The sequence below is a fragment of the Glandiceps talaboti genome, chromosome 7, assembly GCF_964340395.1.
Source record: "Glandiceps talaboti chromosome 7, keGlaTala1.1, whole genome shotgun sequence".
NCBI lineage: Eukaryota > Metazoa > Hemichordata > Enteropneusta > Spengelidae > Glandiceps > Glandiceps talaboti.
The window spans coordinates 1,769,977-1,788,486 of NC_135555.1; the positions used below are offsets into that span (position 1 = coordinate 1,769,977).

The 18,510-nt window shown below is 37.2% G+C and overlaps 1 protein-coding gene across 1 annotated transcript; it reads right to left on the minus strand.

The window, feature by feature from the left end:
- Window positions 1-3,096: 3,096 nt before the first annotated feature.
- Window positions 3,097-15,993, minus strand: LOC144437349 (uncharacterized). Its single transcript, XM_078126274.1, has 4 exons — window positions 14,582-15,993; window positions 6,078-6,292; window positions 5,108-5,250; window positions 3,097-3,195 (listed from the first exon to the last, which is right to left on the minus strand). Exons 1-4 carry the CDS (start codon window positions 15,991-15,993, stop codon window positions 3,097-3,099), a joined length of 1,869 nt encoding a protein of 622 aa, XP_077982400.1.
- Between the last annotated feature and the right edge of the window lie 2,517 nt (window positions 15,994-18,510).

Consider the following 18,510-nt stretch of genomic DNA (forward strand, 5'->3'; position numbering starts at 1 on the left):
CATTGGACCCATCAATTATTTTTGAAATTGATGTAACTTAGACTGAAAGATGGCCATATTTGTCACAAATTACACTAAGTAAACAAGTTGGGGGTAAGCTGATGTCTTTGAAATCATACATAGATAACATTGGACACATGAATTATCTTGAAGGCTAGTGTGTGAACAATGGCCATATTTGTCTGAAAAAATATACTCTAGTACATTGGTTGGGTGGTATGTCTTTGATGAAGACTTGTTAACATTAGGTAGTATGTGAATTATCATCATAGTAATTGATATGTATGAAATCAATACAACACTTATTAACAGTCAACTAAAGTGCATTCCCTTCTTGACTCAATCATTTATGGCATATCCATTGTAAAGTAACACTGGTATAATGATACGACTGCGGCATGTAGCCTTTACAACTTTAGTTAATTTGCAAACAATGTTGTCAGCAATCTAATTCAGTGTAATGATAGTGTCCAACTGTGACTATCTATAATGATACATGAGATGTCCTTGTCTTCTTTAATACACTGACAATGTTCAGTATCTTGTGGTTTTATGATCAATTTGCGTTTTGTACTGTAACATTGTTTACAGATTGAGAGATGCCACATACTGGGCTGATAATTAAAGCAAAATGTAACAGTATACTTTTACACTTGATATGGATGCTTAAACAATTGTGACAAGCAGTGAAAACACTTTAGTTGACTGTTACCAGTTGTACTTTTGTACTGGATATGGATGCTAGAAACAATTGTGACAAGCAGTGAAAACATGTTAGTTGACTGTTACCAGTTGTACTTTTACACATGTTCTGGATGCTTAAACAATTGTGGCAAGCAGTGAAAACATGTTAGTTGACTGTTACCAGTTGTACTTTTACACATGTTCTGGATGCTTAAACAATTGTGGCAAGCAGTGAAAACATGTTAGTTGACTGTTACCAGTTGTACTTTTACACATGCTGCTTAAACAATTGTGACAAGTAGAGAAAACACTATAGTCGGATGTACCATGAATTGACCAATACAAATAAAACCATAAGATTATAAACAGTTATCATACTTTGTAATGTTTCTTTATAAAGAAATTCCAGTTAAAAAATTGGTCAAAAAACTTTCACACTCAAAATATTTCACCCCCACCCCCCACCCCCCACCCCCGCCGAAATGAACCCAAGAATTTTTGTAGTCCCCTCCCCCTCCCGGCTACACATATTTTACTGTGTATCCCCCTCCCCACTTCACTTCAGAGATGTACAGTGGAAATCAACTTCAGCATCCATACATAACAATGAGTGATTTCTTTACAAATATATGTGGGCTTTGCGAAAAAGGTCTCACATTGGGCTGTAACCAATACTTGGAGATTCTTAGCCAGCAGGGTTTTCTCTTTCAATCTTGATTCTGGGTAGAAACAGCATCCCCCATGATAGCTAGTGGGGAGGGTGTGGGAGGGGGACACTCCTCCCACAGTAAGCATTTACAATAAAAAATAAGGACCTGTAGGAGGCCATTAAAGGCAAACAATTTCAAACCATACGCATTATCGAAAGCCATAGAGTACCACAGGGGACCCAGGAACCGTGTGACAAACAAAACAAAACAAAAACAAACAAATAAACTATCAAATAAATGACAAATGAACAAGCAAACGAACGACAATTATATTGACAAATAAAATAATTAAATAAACCAGCAAATAAACAGATACTCATGGCGGTATACTAGATATGTTTTTTGTACCCATCACTATAAAAATGAAAAAAGTTCTGCCCCCTGGCAATTTGGTCAGGCTATGACCCTGGTGATAACTTAGGATCAGCAAAATATGTGTAGTAGAAGACAAACTGCACACGAGAGTATGTATGGAGTAAAACTGGAACATAGACTTTATTTCGTATTAACCTTGAGTTCGGCCTCTCGGCCTTACACATATCCGGAGCCATGATGTGAGAGCAATGCTCACAGCTCCGAGACGAAAAACTCTTTTGGTCATTACAATTACAAATAGTCAAACATACAAGATGAACGTCCTAAGATAATAATAGGTTATGCATTATTTTGAGCATCCTGGGATATGAAACAAAGGATGCTACAACTTGAATCACGTCTCTAGACATACGAGATAGTACCTATTGCCTTCATACATATATGTAATTATTGTATTAAATGAAAGATATTCAATTCTTAAACTAGGTGTTTGGTGACATGTATAAACAGCGTCATGCCTCAACCCAAGCACGGTATAAATTACAAATTCATGACACAGCAAAGTTTGTATACATAACTACGAATCTTTAAATCTACCTAATGCTCCATTATTGAAAGAAGGCCAGCAATGAAACTTAAAATCATAGCTTAGTAAGGTCCATGTTCAAAGCCAGATAATTACACGCTATCGGGGAGTGGTATCACCCACACGGTACTATTTCGCGTAATTTCAGTGTAATTCCTTTCTTTGGTGAAGAAAACTGAACTTTGATATTTGATACATCATGAAGCAGTAATTTTGCTACACATTTTGATGCTACGTGATTAGGCAACACTGAAGCACGAAGTTCAAAGACATTTGTGAGGGTATCAGATGAATGAACAGGTCTGAGGTAAACCATTTGATATATGGGAAGGAATTGGGCCCAAAATCATTTTTAGGCCACCATGACAACGGGTTTTTTTTTGTCAAGAGCAACTAGAAATCATTTTTTTTTGACTAGTAGAGCTAAAGCAAAGCAGATATATATATATATTGCTTGATCACACTTTCTCTATTCATACTCCTTCACTTGACGTCTGTTTTGCCGATCGTCTCATTTTGCCAAACGCTTTGCTACAATTTTCTCCAATATTGCATTTAGTACGGAAATATAATTCAGGTCAGGTAGATATCCGTCTTCAATGAGTAGGACAACAGTGTGCACATATTAGGGCATGAAATGGCACGGCAAATAGTTTATTGAAACCACATGGCTCGTAGCAGGATGATGAGTGCCTGTTACTGGCAAAGCATCGCCGCAATTTTCCTGTTGGAGGAAAGTATTAAGGAGGCTGTTTGTCCATCACATGGAAATGAAAAAGTTAACTTTGATACCAATATGAATTATTCAGCCCATGGAACCCAGTCAACACATTTGATTTGATTGGTTAGGTTGCTCTCTTGTTTGCGTTCAAGCCAGAATGTCTCCATTTCACCTTTTCCCTGTTAAGTAAAAAATTACATTTTCTCATTTTAGCATATGAAGTTTGAAAAATTAAGTTCAATACTATAAATAAAGTATAGCATTTCATTATTATACTCAGAATTCATAACCAACACTGAAAACTATGATGTTCATTGTGGAAGACTTCGATCCAGCAGTGTTTTGTTCTTTTCGTGTTATTTTTTTATACCCCATGCAGACGAAGCTGCTGCTGTCCTCTTGAGCCTTATGACTGTGTATTAACTTGTAGTTCTTCATTAAGTCCCCTCAGAACTGCAGACTAAAAATGTTATAGAGAATTTTGGAATTTGATACCAACAAAGTTTGATATTTAAATAGGTCATATGACCTCTTGAAAATTTATTCGTAAATTAACGCCACTGGGGTCTTTGTCAATACCTCATACACGACAATATGTCCTAACCTTAATTTGTAAGTTGTTTGTGCATTATACATGAGAAAACCATCGATTTTTGCAACATATATCTCAGAGCCATAATATGTTGTGTGTTAAAATTTATTCCAACCTTCAATATCAGGTACTATTTATAACAATGGGTTATATATTGTCATATTTATCATTTCGAAGGGTGAAACAAGGTTTACGCGTGTGCGCACAGACAGACAGACAGACAGACAGACAGACAGACAGACATACATACATACAGACAGACAGACAGACAGACAGACAGACTGACTGGTCGACTGTTCTAACGTCTAAATGAGTGTCGTCCTAGTGTGTATCTTTCTATTCCTCGGCATGAACAAAGCCAATTTATTCACTTTTACTCTATTAACATAATACAAAGGGTCTCTGCCTAAGGGTCGTTAGTCTGTATGCCAACGTGTTTTGTAACTAAACCACGTCTGGTCAAAGTCCCTCAATCAGCACAAAAAGTTGTTCATCCAATCAGTGAACCCCATCTATATCTGCTACAAATATACCATATTTGGGCATTACATAACTGCCCCAATAAACACTAACTTTATGAGGGACTGTGTTGTTGGTTAGAAGTTTGTGATTGATTAACAAAAAAACATGATGTTAATGACTATGTTGGTGGTTGTGAATGAATTTTAAATTTCATCTCATGCATTTCAGGACTTCTAGAGTAACGAATTTGACTATACTGTGAGTGGAGGTGTAAATGGTAACGATACCGTATAGGAACTAGACTAAAGGGTTTTAAACTCAGGAAATAGTGTTTCTAATGGAATGAGAATCAAACAATGATATCGATACAACAGTTTTGGACATAACAATTCATTTATTTTTACGGTAATACATTGAACGAAAACGATATTTAAAAAAAATAAATGGAATTGAGGAACGTTAGGAAAAGAAAAGCGGCACCTACCGGGGGGGGGGGCACCTATAGGAACCGTACCCTCAAAGTGGTTCCATTCTTTCCTCAATTTAATTTCACTTGTGCGGGTACGTGGTGGGTTTAACCTTCTCCCTATTTATATTAACCACGAGTGACATAGGGGGTTTCCCACTCTAGCAGTGATAACAAATCACGATGTGTTTTTGAACGCTTGTCTATTAGATACCTGACATTTATTTAAACTGATGTAAAAACAAACAAGGCTTACCTTGACGTGGACTACTCCTCGTGACAAAATACTAAAGTCGGTGTAATCTCCTAAGGCTTCTTTTGTTGCCTTACTAATATGAATACAGGAGGCTGAAAAGTAGAATAATTAATTAAATGTCTTCGGCGTGATTTACAATGCTAATAAATACAGAGTGGGAAAAGTATTCCGGACCTGAAGCGTGAGTTGATGATTACAAGTAAATGGCAGTGTTTTTGCTCAAAAGGATGTGGCCAATTTTTGTGTAAAAAAACTCAAATTTTCACGAGAACATATTATCTTTTCATTATTAGTATGTAACTTTTCTCCTTTTACCGATGGCAACGACGTTGCAAGGTATAGCCTGTGAATTAGCTTACCTTTGCCAGTGGATTCCATTCTAGAGGCTGTGTTTACCGTGTCCCCAAATAAACAATAACGTGGCATTTTGAGACCGACAACACCAGCAACACAAGAACCTGTAATTAAGATGTAAGACATTTTAGACTTTATTTCCTTAGCTGTCATAGTTTGTCAACCAAAATTTGGATATTTCGTCTAAGTTTTTAGGGTACACTTCCAATTATTTGCCAAAATATGCCAGTTTTCTCTTTTTCATTCTACTGAGTGGGTTTCAATAAAGTAGAAACATCTAGCAAAACTGAACTGAGTTTCAGTAGAGCTATATATATGGTGCATGAAGTGTCTGTCTGTCTGTCTGTCTGTCTGTCTGTCTGTCTGTCTGTCTGTCTGTCTGTCTGTCTGTCTGTCTGTCTGTCTGTCTGAATGTGTGGGGATTGCTTGATTTGACTCAGAGATAAGGAGGTACTGGTATTATATAGGTGAATCGTTCAAAGGGAATAAAATAGAGCGACCATGCAAAAGATTGTTTTCAAACATCGTCAAGTAGTAGACCAGCAAAATCATTTGTGCTAACGATTTTGAAGCTGTGCCCAAAATTTTGTAACTCTAAATTTAAAAGCTACTGCAACATTTGGCAATGAATTTGGAATTTCTTTTATTAAAATTTACACGAATGTCGTGCTCACACACAGAGTCACAGGCAGACATACATGTACACACACACACACACACACACACACACACACACACACACACACAGGGAGGCAGAGAGACAGACAGAGAGACAGACAGACACGCACGCACGTTCACACAGACACACACACATACATACACACACACACGCACGCACGCACGCACGCGCGCCCCGCCCGCCCACACGCACGCACGCCCCCACCCACAGGCACACAGACACACACATACATACACGACGATAAAATTTTACCTGTATGCATTCCAATGCGAAGGCCAAGCCTTTCATCTGGTAAATGGGGTATTCTAAAACGATTGGCTTCTTCTAGAAGATCAACAGACATGGAGCCTATTTCCCAGGCCGCATGCACATCATTCTTCTCCGGCAACCCAGATACTACCATGTAGGCATCGCCTATAGTCTCCACTTTATACACAGCATATCGGTCTATGCATTCGTCAAACGTACTGAAAAGAAGTTTGAAAAGAACGGTACAGATTAATTTCTTGTCTCTTGGCATACTTATATAGATCACTCAATCAGCAGTGAAACCTTTGGATCGGGATATCAGGGAGCCTTCAGTATTTAAAGGGGGGAGTGGAGGGGGTGTTTCACTTTTACAAATCGGATCTCGGGGGAGGGCCATATTTTGGGGTAAGAGGAGGGTCACATTTCATTTTCACTCAGTATATTGTCTAATTTCGCATTTTGGGGGAATTTGGCACCCCATTGTTGCAACATCGGGATAGGGCTAGGGTTAGGTACCGTAATATCCGTGTCAATCATTCACTGCTGATAACTGTTACAGTGAATTGTCAGGTATGCTGTGAGGAGAGAAGTTACAGTGGGTCTCACAGGAGTAAAACGGGAACAGTTGGGTAAGATATTAGGGATAATATGGTGGAGATGTTGACCTCAGTTGTTGACAACAAATTTGGGAGGATCACTTTTTAGAACAGCAAAATCGGGGGAGGATAATATTTTACGCAACAGCCCGGGCCTAATTTCCCCCAGCCCTCCCCCTTTTAATTACCGAAGGCTCCCTAACGCCGTTATATGCCAAGACAATTTGTGTGAGTAATACCACAGCCTAATATTGCATTGATACTTTTTCTCGTCTTCTTCAATCCGGGCTGGGGTGGGAAGGGTTGATTATTAAGGTGTACAGGAATAGCTCAATTCAGGTTTCTCATCGATTTGAGTCACTGTTAGTTGCTATGCATCATGCACATTATCCTGTCCTAAATCATTCACATTTTACAAACTTTTGTATGAAAATAGCAAGCCATCAGACTACACATGTTACTGTGCTGATACAACTACAAACGACTAAAAATCAAAACTTAGAATAATATTGCAAAGCAGCACATCATATTATCAATGGAAGATTAACTTTATACGTAGAATGGAGTGAAAATGGAATGGAATCTGGTTTCCTATGGTCGCCGCTCCTTCTCTTCAGCAGCTCCTGAACTTTGGAACTCTCTACCCCTGGACATTAAAACCTCTCCCAATGTTAACATTTTCAAAAGACGCTTGAAAACCCACATATTTCAGAGAGCTTTTTCATCTCCTTTCTAACTCTAAGCGCCACTGAACATTGTTTTCTTTGGATATTTGGCGCTATATAAATTTATTAGATAGATAGATAGATAGATAGATAGAAAACCCGTTGATAAAATACCAATTGACTATATCTGAAACATTTTGACGAGATCAAATAATTCATCCAATAACTTTAACAATTTGTACGAAAATTACTCTAATTGCAGTCGGATTGACGTAGTTTCTTTTCACGATGGTGGGCACTGGATTATAGAGAACATATGTCTTTCCATTTATAAATGGTAATCATAGCCATACAGATATGCCGGAAACTCATCTTATAACGTTTTGAAATGTCAATGTGAATATCGTACTAGTAATTATCATTGTGGAGGAGTCTTTCATTTCTGATTCCTTCTCATCTGGGTCGTGATTCTTGACGCAAACAACCAACACGTATAATAGATTGTATAGTTTAGCCGAGAAAATTAAATTGAATCAATTTTGATACGATTAATAGTTATTGAAAATAAGAAATGGTGTGGAATTATGTTACACGTCTGATCGTATTGAAGGAAGATTCAAATTATGAACCCCACATTACGCGATTCTTTAGAAATATCCTCAAGCAGAGTAATGGTTTCTGTGATAACTAAGGCAGTCATTTCACCAAGCCTACATGCAGGGCGGTCATCGTAATTCAGTTCAATTCATAAACATTACATATCGCAAAGTAACAATGGGATAACACCTCTCTGTTCTCATACAGGCTTCACACAGGCAGTTGGCGGTAAAGGTTTCAAAATATTAAATAGGAACATTTCATTTTGATTTTATGTTCTTCATCAGAAAACAATTATAGTGATGTCTTTCGATTATTGGTGTACAAATATATTAACAGGCTTTTAAAATGAAGTATGGCTTTTAAAATGAAGTATGTAGGATATCTTAGAACACAGTTGTTTTTTGTGCAACGGCAAAATTCTACGCCCCTTTTCAATGAGCTCAGATTCTACTTGAAGTAGTTCTGATTTTTTGGAATCTATACAATTATCAGATATATTTACCTTCACTGAAATTGTAAGCCCTGGTCGATCTTTTAAGGGGCAACATCAATAGTACATTGTAGGATAACCAGATTTAAACTGAATGCCTTCCGTAAGGGTATAAGCTTACTCTTGCAATTTCATGATTTTTGCAAGAAATTTAGCTCTATATCTGTGATTCGTCAAGTCCCAATGAAAGTTAGTTGTCAAAAATGTTGTTGAAATGCCCACCTCCTATTCCCAGCACAGGAAAGCTTGCCATCCTCGACTTCACTCGGCTTTCGTGATCCCCTACATACCCGGGATATGCCATGTGCATGTCGAACTTTGTCCTCTGTCCCACCACGAGTTTACACATTTACACACTACGGGAAAATTGCAAGATTTTGTTGAGTGGCCGGAGTGGCGCGCTGTACAACCGACATTTGTAATAATTGCCGAAATTTGTAATAAACCGAAATTTGTAATAAAATTGCCGACATTTGTAATAAATTGCCGAAATTTGTAATAAACTGACGACATTTGTAATAAATTCTGTGAACGACAATTGTAATAAAAATAGCCGATATTTGTAATAAATTTCAGAAAAAAATGTATAATAAACCTGCCGAAATTATATAGGTCAATGTATAGGTCACCATTATTGATACATTGTCGCGAAATTTTCTTCCTAGGCTAGGCGAGACTTGGTCTATTTTCCATATTTTGACCACACACACATTTGGAAATAATTATAGATTATTACACTTGATATGTGAGAGTGTATTTATATCCTGAGATACAGAGCTAGATAAACGATTATGTACAAGCCTTGCAGCAAACAGCGGTAGTTTGTTATCGAGAGAAATCGGAAAAGAACACGGTAAAAAGGAGACGGTTCGAGGTCGATATAATACTTCCTAAACTTCTAATCGAAAATCTAAAAAGACACGATTTCTCTTTATTCATCTGCGTTGGGTATAGATTATAGATCATTACACTTGATAAATATGTGAAGTGTATTTATATCCTGAGATACAGAGCTAGATAAATGATTATGTACAAGCCTTGCAACAAACAGCGGTAGTTTGTTATCTAGAGAAATCGGAAAAGAACACGGTAAAAAGGAGACGGTTCGAGGTCAATATAATATTTCCTAAACTACTAATCGAAAATCTAAAAAGACACGATTTCTCTTTATTCATCTGCGCATTAGTGTGTGAAATTTAAAAATGATTAGTCCATATTTGACGAAATTGAAACAAAGAAAATATTTCACCTGTTTGTGAACTCCGCGCTCATTGTAAACCTATTTTAAGGCCAAGAAAAAAAATGTTTTCTGGTGAGTTTGAATCACTAAAATACCCTGCCCCAGTCTTCTTTTTTCTCATGTTTGTCCAGCCAATGCGGAGTGCAGATCCAAGGGAAACACAAGATAAGGTTGGCATGAAACCCCTGAAAACAGAGTCTTTCTCAGTGTAGAGCAAGAGTATAAAATTGGCGTCAGATTCAGATTCAGGTAGTGTCATATTGAGCATCATATAGCCTCAGATCCGAAAACACCCGACTACAGTGAAGCAGAATCCTTCCCTGTAGTCTCAACGGTATTATTTCAGCTTTGAGTCCGTCGGGTGTCTTCGGATCTGAGGCCATTTGATGCTCATATAACGTTCATAAGATAATGCTACCTGAATCTGAATCTGACTCTGAATCTGAAGCCAACTTTATACTCGTTTGATCGATTAATTACTCAAATTGGTCATTAATATTCACCGGATTATTATCAAAACCTAATCAGTTCTGGCCATTACCCTACGGAACATGTCTATGAAATTTCGTTCGAATTGATGCAGCCGTTTTTTTCGGAAATGGTGACACACACACACACACACACACACACACACACACACACACACACACACACACACACACACACACGCACAGACACACAGACTTCATCGGTATATTATAACCTTCCTTACGGAAGGTAAAAAACTAAATTCATTTACTTTGGGGGTGGGGGTTGAGCCATTTTAGTTGTTATCGTACAAACACAATCAATGGTTTTGATATATGAAACTAGACCCATTTCAACCACAAAGTGATAACACTTCGTATACTAAGATGTAGCAGGTTTATCAATGGTTTTGATATATGAAACTAGACCCCGTTCAACCACAATGCGATAACACTTCGTATACTAAGATGTAGCAGGTTTATCAATGGTTTTGATATATGAAACTAGACCCCGTACAACCACAAAGCGATAACACTTCGTATACTAATAAGATGTAGCAGGTTTATCAATGGTTTTGATATATAAAACTAGACCCCGTTCAACCACAATGCGATAACACTTCGTATACTAAGATGTAGCAGGTTTATCAATGGTTTTGATATATGAAACTAGACCCCGTTCAACCACAAAGCGATAACACTTCGTATACTAAGATGTAGCAGGTTTATCAATGGTTTTGATATATGAAACTAGACCCCGTTCAACCACAATGCGATAACACTTCGTATACTAAGATGTAGCAGGTTTATCAATGGTTTTGATATATGAAACTAGACCCCGTTCAATCACAAAGCGATAACACTTCGTATACTAAGATGTAGCAGGTTTATCAATGGTTTTGATATATAAAACTAGACCCCGTACAACCACAAAGCGATAACACTTCGTATACTAATAAGATGTAGCAGGTTTATCAATGGTTTTGATATATAAAACTAGACCCCGTTCAACCACAATGCGATAACACTTCGTATACTAAGATGTAGCAGGTTTATCAATGGTTTTGATATATGAAACTAGACCCCGTTCAACCACAAAGCGATAACACTTCGTATACTAAGATGTAGCAGGTTTATCAATGGTTTTGATATATGAAACTAGACCCCGTTCAATCACAAAGCGATAACACTCCGTATACTAAGATGTAGCAGGTTTATCAATGGTTTTGATATATAAAACTAGACCCCGTTCAACCACAATGCGATAACACTTCGTATACTAAGATGTAGCAGGTTTATCAATGGTTTTGATATATGAAACTAGACCCCGTTCAATCACAAAGCGATAACACTCCGTATACTAAGATGTAGCAGGTTTATCAATGGTTTTGATATATGAAACTAGACCCCGTTCAATCACAAAGCGATAACACTCCGTATACTAAGATGTAGCAGGTTTATCAATGGTTTTGATATATAAAACTAGACCCCGTACAACCACAAAGCGATAACACTTCGTATACTAATAAGATGTAGCAGGTTTATCAATGGTTTTGATATATAAAACTAGACCCCGTTCAATCACAAAGCGATAACACTCCGTATACTAAGATGTAGCAGGTTTATCAATGGTTTTGATATATGAAACTAGACCCCGTTCAATCACAAAGCGATAACACTCCGTATACTAAGATGTAGCAGGTTTATCAATGGTTTTGATATATAAAACTAGACCCCGTACAACCACAAAGCGATAACACTTCGTATACTAATAAGATGTAGCAGGTTTATCAATGGTTTTGATATATAAAACTAGACCCCGTTCAACCACAAAGCGATAACACTTCGTATACTAATAAGATGTAGCAGGTTTATCAATGGTTTTGATATATAAAACTAGACCCCGTTCAACCACAATGCGATAACACTTCGTATACTAAGATGTAGCAGGTTTATCAATGGTTTTGATATATGAAACTAGACCCCGTACAACCACAAAGCGATAACACTTCGTATACTAATAAGATGTAGCAGGTTTATCAATGGTTTTGATATATCAAACTAGACCCCGTTCAATCACAAAGTGATAACACTTCGTATACTAAGATGTAGGTAGCAGGTTTGTTAATAAGCAGGGAACGGCTTTCACGGATGTAAAATACTCAGCTGAGATAAAATCTTTTATTTTAAAGTTTTGGCTTCACTCAGAAAGCCTTTACACAGATTAACCTTCTTCAAGAAGGAAGCTTTCTGCGTGTAAAGTGTTATGCAGTAATAGACGTTTCTAAGGAGAAATCTAGGTCATGGTCCGAGGGAGGAGTGTCTCTACTATATTCAGAAATGTACCAATTACCCCCATTTATACTTGTTATAATTAAAATAAAAAAACAAAACAAATATTTTGCCAAGTTTTATTAAAAGCTGTTCACTATTTTAAAATTTTAATCATAATATCACTTTTTTTAAAATTTTAATCATAATATGAAATAAAATAAGAAGTGTAATTGTTTTCCAACATTTCCTCAACAAGGTACTTTGGTAGAATGGTATACTAGTGTAAGGCTTAGTAATGACGTCATTCATGTATTTAATTTCCCTGTAAGCTGCCGTCGCTCAGTTAATAGCCGGAGGAAATAAAGTAATATGTTGATACTACGTACACTTAGCGACATTCTAATTAGAAGGTCAAGGTTGGTACCAATTAAATTACCTTACCAAAATATTAAGTCAAATCCTTTGGCATTGTGCGAACTGTCGATTTTGACGACAAATGTGGCTACCATATTTGGAACATGATAAGCTTGCCAGATATAGTGAAAGCCATGCATATGTACGCACAAGCTCTGTTCAGGTATATTCTGAAAGAATTGCCACTCTTAAAGGTGTAAGACATTGTCTATATACATTTATTTTGTCAGAAATTGTAAAAAATGTAGATATTTGCCACAAAATTTAGGAAAACCTCAGCAGCTCTACTACTAATCTGTAGAACCCATTATGATCTCCTCTACAAGTAATCGTTAGAACACATTGAGGCCTCTACAAGTAATCTTTAGAACCCATTGAGGGTTTCCTCTACAAGTAATCTTTAGAACCCATTGAGGGTTTCCTCTACTAGTAATCGTTAGAACTTATTGAGGGTTTCCTCTACAAGTAATCGTTAGAACCCATTGAGGGTTTCCTCTACAAGTAATCTGTAGAACCCATTGAGGGTCTCCTCTATAAGTAATCTTTAGAACCCATTGAGGGTTTCCTCTACTAGTAATCGTTAGAACATATTGAGGGTCTCCTCTACAAGTAATCTTTAGAACCCATTGAGGGTTTCCTCTACTAGTAATCGTTAGAACTTATTGAGGGTTTCCTCTACAAGTTATCTTTAGAACACAGTGAGGGTCTCCTCTACTAGTAATCTTTAGAACCCATTGAGGGTTTCCTCTACAAGTAATCTTTAGAACACATTGAGGGTCTCCTCTACAAGTAATCTTTAGAACCCATTGAGGGTTTCCTCTACTAGTAATCGTGAGAACTTATTGAGGGTTTCCTCTACAAGTAATCTGTAGATCCCATTGAGGGTTTCCTCTACAAGTAATCGTTAGAACCCATTGGGGGTTTCCTCTACAAGTAATCTTTAGAACCCATTGAGGGTTTCCTCTACTAGTAATCGTTAGAACCCATTGAGGATTTCCTCTACAAGTAATCTGTAGAACCCATTGAGGGTTTCCTCTACAAGTAATCTTTAGAACCCATTGAGGGTTTCCTCTACTAGTAATCGTTAGAACTTATTGAGGGTTTCCTCTACAAGTAATCTATAGAACCCATTGAGGGTTTCCTCTACAAGTTATCTTTAGAACCCATTGAGGGTTTCCTCTACAAGTAATCTTTAGAACCCATTGAGGGTTTCCTCTACAAGTAATCGTTAGAACCCATTGAGGGTTTCCTCTACAAGTAATCTGTAGAACCCATTGAGGGTTTCCTCTACAAGTAATCTTTAGAACCCATTGAGGGTTTCCTCTACAAGTAATCTTTAGAACCCATTGAGGGTTTCCTCTACTAGTAATCGTTAGAACTTATTGAGGGTCTCCTCTACAAGTTATCTGTAGAACCCATTGAGGGTTTCCTCTACAAGTAATCTTTAGAACCCATTGAGGGTTTCCTCTACTGGTAATCGTTAGAACCCATTGAGGGTTTCCTCTACAAGTTATCTTTAGAACACATTGAGGGTTTCCTCTACAAGTAATCTGTAGAACCCATTGAGGGTCTCCTCTATAAGTAATCTTTAGAACCCATTGAGGGTTTCCTCTACTAGTAATCGTTAGAACTTATTGAGGGTTTCCTCTACAAGTAATCTGTAGATTATAAATGTGATTGGCACTGTTTGCACTCTGTAATTCTTGCCTTTAAATATTTTTGACATTCCTTATTTTAGTATGTTTTTTCTGGTCAACTTACCTATATAAGGCGTTGAGGAAAGTAACAACTTCCATCGGAGAAGAGTTGGCCGAGATTACTGTAAAACCAACTATGTCACTGAAATATATAGTAACACTGTCATAATGTTCGGCATCCACTGATCTCTTTGTTTTCAACTGCTGTGCAACTGATTTGGGTAACATCTGGTAGAGTAAGTCGTCTGTCTTTCTCTTTTCCTTAGTCAACTGACGTGTCTGTTCAGAGACCGTTCTGCCGAAGGTTGTTAAGGTTTGTAACAAGTAATAGATGTTACAGGAATACCATACACCCAGTGACAAACTGCCTATGGTTATAGCAAACAACAACGTAACGTAGATTACAAACTCTGTCTTTGCATTCTGTACCATTTCTCCCAGTTGCTTATTGATCATGTCCCGGGTTTCAGTTTGAAGTTGAGTCAAAATATTAATGTGCAAGGTGGTGTTTTGGAACCAGTAGTCGGCCATAAGTAGTGAATTTTCTCTTCCATATTTCTCACAAGGGTTTTTGTTTAAGTATATTTCTTGCGCCATGTCATTAAGAGTTTCGTTCAATGGATATTCATCATTTAGTAGTGAATAGTACATGTCCTTCACCGAAGGTTGGTACCTAAAAGCATCAGCCATCAACATCTTCCCTCGAGAATCCCCTTCTATGATCCAATGTCTATTTTCCTGTGTCAAAGAGCACCCTGCGTAGTAAGTTGAGCCCAGTGCTCTTGAAATTCCGATGTAATCGGTAGCAGTAAGGATCGAAATTTTAGCCACTAGTAATGGCCATAGACGCCCGTCTTGTATATTCACCAAGCGAGTAACTGCTAAAACCATAAGTGCTTCATTGATATTAGTATAATACTTGATAATCTGTTCAAATCTCATGTCTGTGTGTTCATCTTGTACGACGTGTCTGTATATATCTATGAAGTTTAGTAAACCAAATTTTGTTCTGATATCTACATTTTCTTCTCCGATCAACAGTTGTCCGGGCGACCAAGCTGGCATTGCCATTATCTTAGCATCAGTGTCAGGGTAAAGTGACTGGAGTCGTTCACGTGCAGTTAGCGTAGTTTTGTTTGAACTCAGATACATGGCACTCAGTCCACGCTCTTTTTGTAGATTGTCTACTACTTCTGCTGTAAGTTGGTTTTGGTTAACGGCGTCCTTTAACGTAGTAGTTAAAAATTCCGTAGAGGCTGTATTGGCCACGGAGATACTCGACTGTATCACCAAGGCGACAATCGGAACTGTCAGTATAACTATCATCTTAAACATTTGTAAAAAGCGACTTAGATCAGAAGACTCAAGCTGGCGATTAACATTTAGATTCAATACAGTTTGTGAAGCAGCACTGCTTGACAACGAATGACGACTGCTTCTTGTTCCACAGACTCCTATTTTGTTATTGGTAGCCATCGCCAAGAGAATTTATCCAGCAGTTGTTTAAACGGTGCGAGACTATTGCTTTGTGGTATGACTTTGGTCTTCAGATCTTCTATACACGAGAACACTTCTCACACTGCCGTACAAAATCGATATATTGACCTCTCCGCCACAATGTATATCAAATGTAGTTTGTTTGCCTTCCCTTGATGTAAATACAAAGTTGGAAAGAACTAACTGTATAATACAAATCTATAAATTAACCTTTTCATGGAACATCTACAATAACTATATGAAGAATATTTCTATGAGTGAGACACCAGATATATTGTAGGTTTTCAGAGATATGACGAGTTTTGTGTCATCAGTAACGCATGTACGTCGTGTGTTCTTACTGCCTTCAACAGAATGTCATATGCCACATTGTGCAATGCTCTTTAAGACAGTTGCTGCATCTTCAAACCCTCACCCAACGTTCCAAGTATTAAAGTGCGCCTTCAATGGTAGGAATATTCGTTGACAGATTTGACGTAATCGCAGTTAAAAACGTTATGCTCCTCCACGAGTCAACATATAGAATACACCGACATCGTTGTATTTTCTTGTTGTATAGTACTGAATACTTGGTACAAGCATACTCGTTACCAATCTGTCAACACTGCATCTTTTACAATCCCATGATTACATTTTATATCGGCGCAGATACAACATGCATCATGATTGTGTCATGTGCAGATTAGAATGATAACAATGTGACATCCCATCCCTTTTCTGAGTGTCACAGTCGTGATAAATGCACATTTGGGAAAACCTATTCATAAATCTAGGGGTGTTGACTAAGAAAGGTGAGATCAATAGAAATAGTATCTCCCATTCGAGGTATTTCCGATATAAGATTAAAACATTGGAAATTGACGGAAGCAAAACTATTGAAAATATATTAAACAAAACAGCTAAATATTATAACAATCAGTGCAAAGAAGATATTGTAAACGTGGCTCATCATCATCATCATCATCATCATCATCATCACCACCACCACCACCACCACCACCACCATCATCATCATCATCATCATCATCATCATCATCACCACCACCACCACCACCACCACCACCACCACCACCACCACCACCATAATCATAATCATCTTTCAAAAGAAATTTAATTCGTATTGGTCCTATGTACACAAAATATTGAAATATATACAAAGAGTAGAAGTATGTATCTATAAAAATACGGAGTGTGCTATTAAAATATATAGTAAGAGTTGAAGTATGTATATATGAAAGTACGCAGTGCAATCCGCAATCTAGAATGTTGTATTGAATGTAGATCGATGTCTCTATAAAGTTCTACGAGTCATAAGGTAAACATGTTCAGAAATGTAATAAGTAATTTACATGAAAACAATGCTTTGTGTGACTAGTACGTACACATGACAAATTTGTTAGTGGAGTATTGACTGTTAGTGAACTAAAAAGGAGTTGGCCGTCGACCCAGCGGCATACGGCGTCGTTGATGTTCCAAATTGATGAACAGATATCTACACGTTGTCTATAAATGTTTGAATTCTAAGTGTATCATCATCATCATCATCACCACCACCACCACCACCACCACCACCACCACCACCACCACCACCACCACCACCATGATGCAAAATACGAAGCTATAAAAGCGTTTTCAAATATCAAAATTCTAAATTATCAAACCAAAAACCAAACGATATGAAATTTACTATTGTTGTTTTACTTCCTGCCTTCTACGTCAAACTACAAGTGTAGCAAGATGAGTAGAGAATGAAGGAAGACAAGAAAACGAAAAATTAATTCCGTATTGACGTATAACGTATACTATTTGGAAGATAATTATTAACTTTATTTCAGGATGAACGTCAAATATTGCGCTCGCAAGCTTCAAAAGTTGGAATGATAACGTTGTTCCTTCAACACAACCAATAACGTAATGAACTTTATTTTCCTAAGTATTAAGTGAACGCTAACGTTTGCTGAAGATTTTATTTGATTTATGATATACGATTGTAGTGGACTCTGGGAGTTTTACATGGACACATAAAGCTATGAAATGGCGGAAACCTAAGATATATTGAAATACCGTCACGGTCTTATATTACGTACTCATAACATTCATATGGCAAAGGACACATATCAATGCAGCTTTCATCTGATACATTTTTTATTTATTGCCAATTAAAACAACGGAAAATCAACTCTGAGAAATAATGTTTTAAATTCACCATCATTACCTTGTTCTTGGCTGGCCGTTAAAATTCCCACACTGCCACTGTTGAAATCGTACAATCGTATTGGTACAATTCAATATATTGTACGTTGGTATTCAAATCATTGATAAATGTATGTGGTTTACACGTCAAAGTGTTCACAAATGTCTACAACTGATAAACACTATTCAGTATTTTAATTGTAGTAAATTCCTGTCAAAAATAGAAATGACATCAGGAGATATGTGGATGTGAAGAATGAAAAGAGGAAGTGTATGCACTATTAAATTATCTGAAACCAGTAC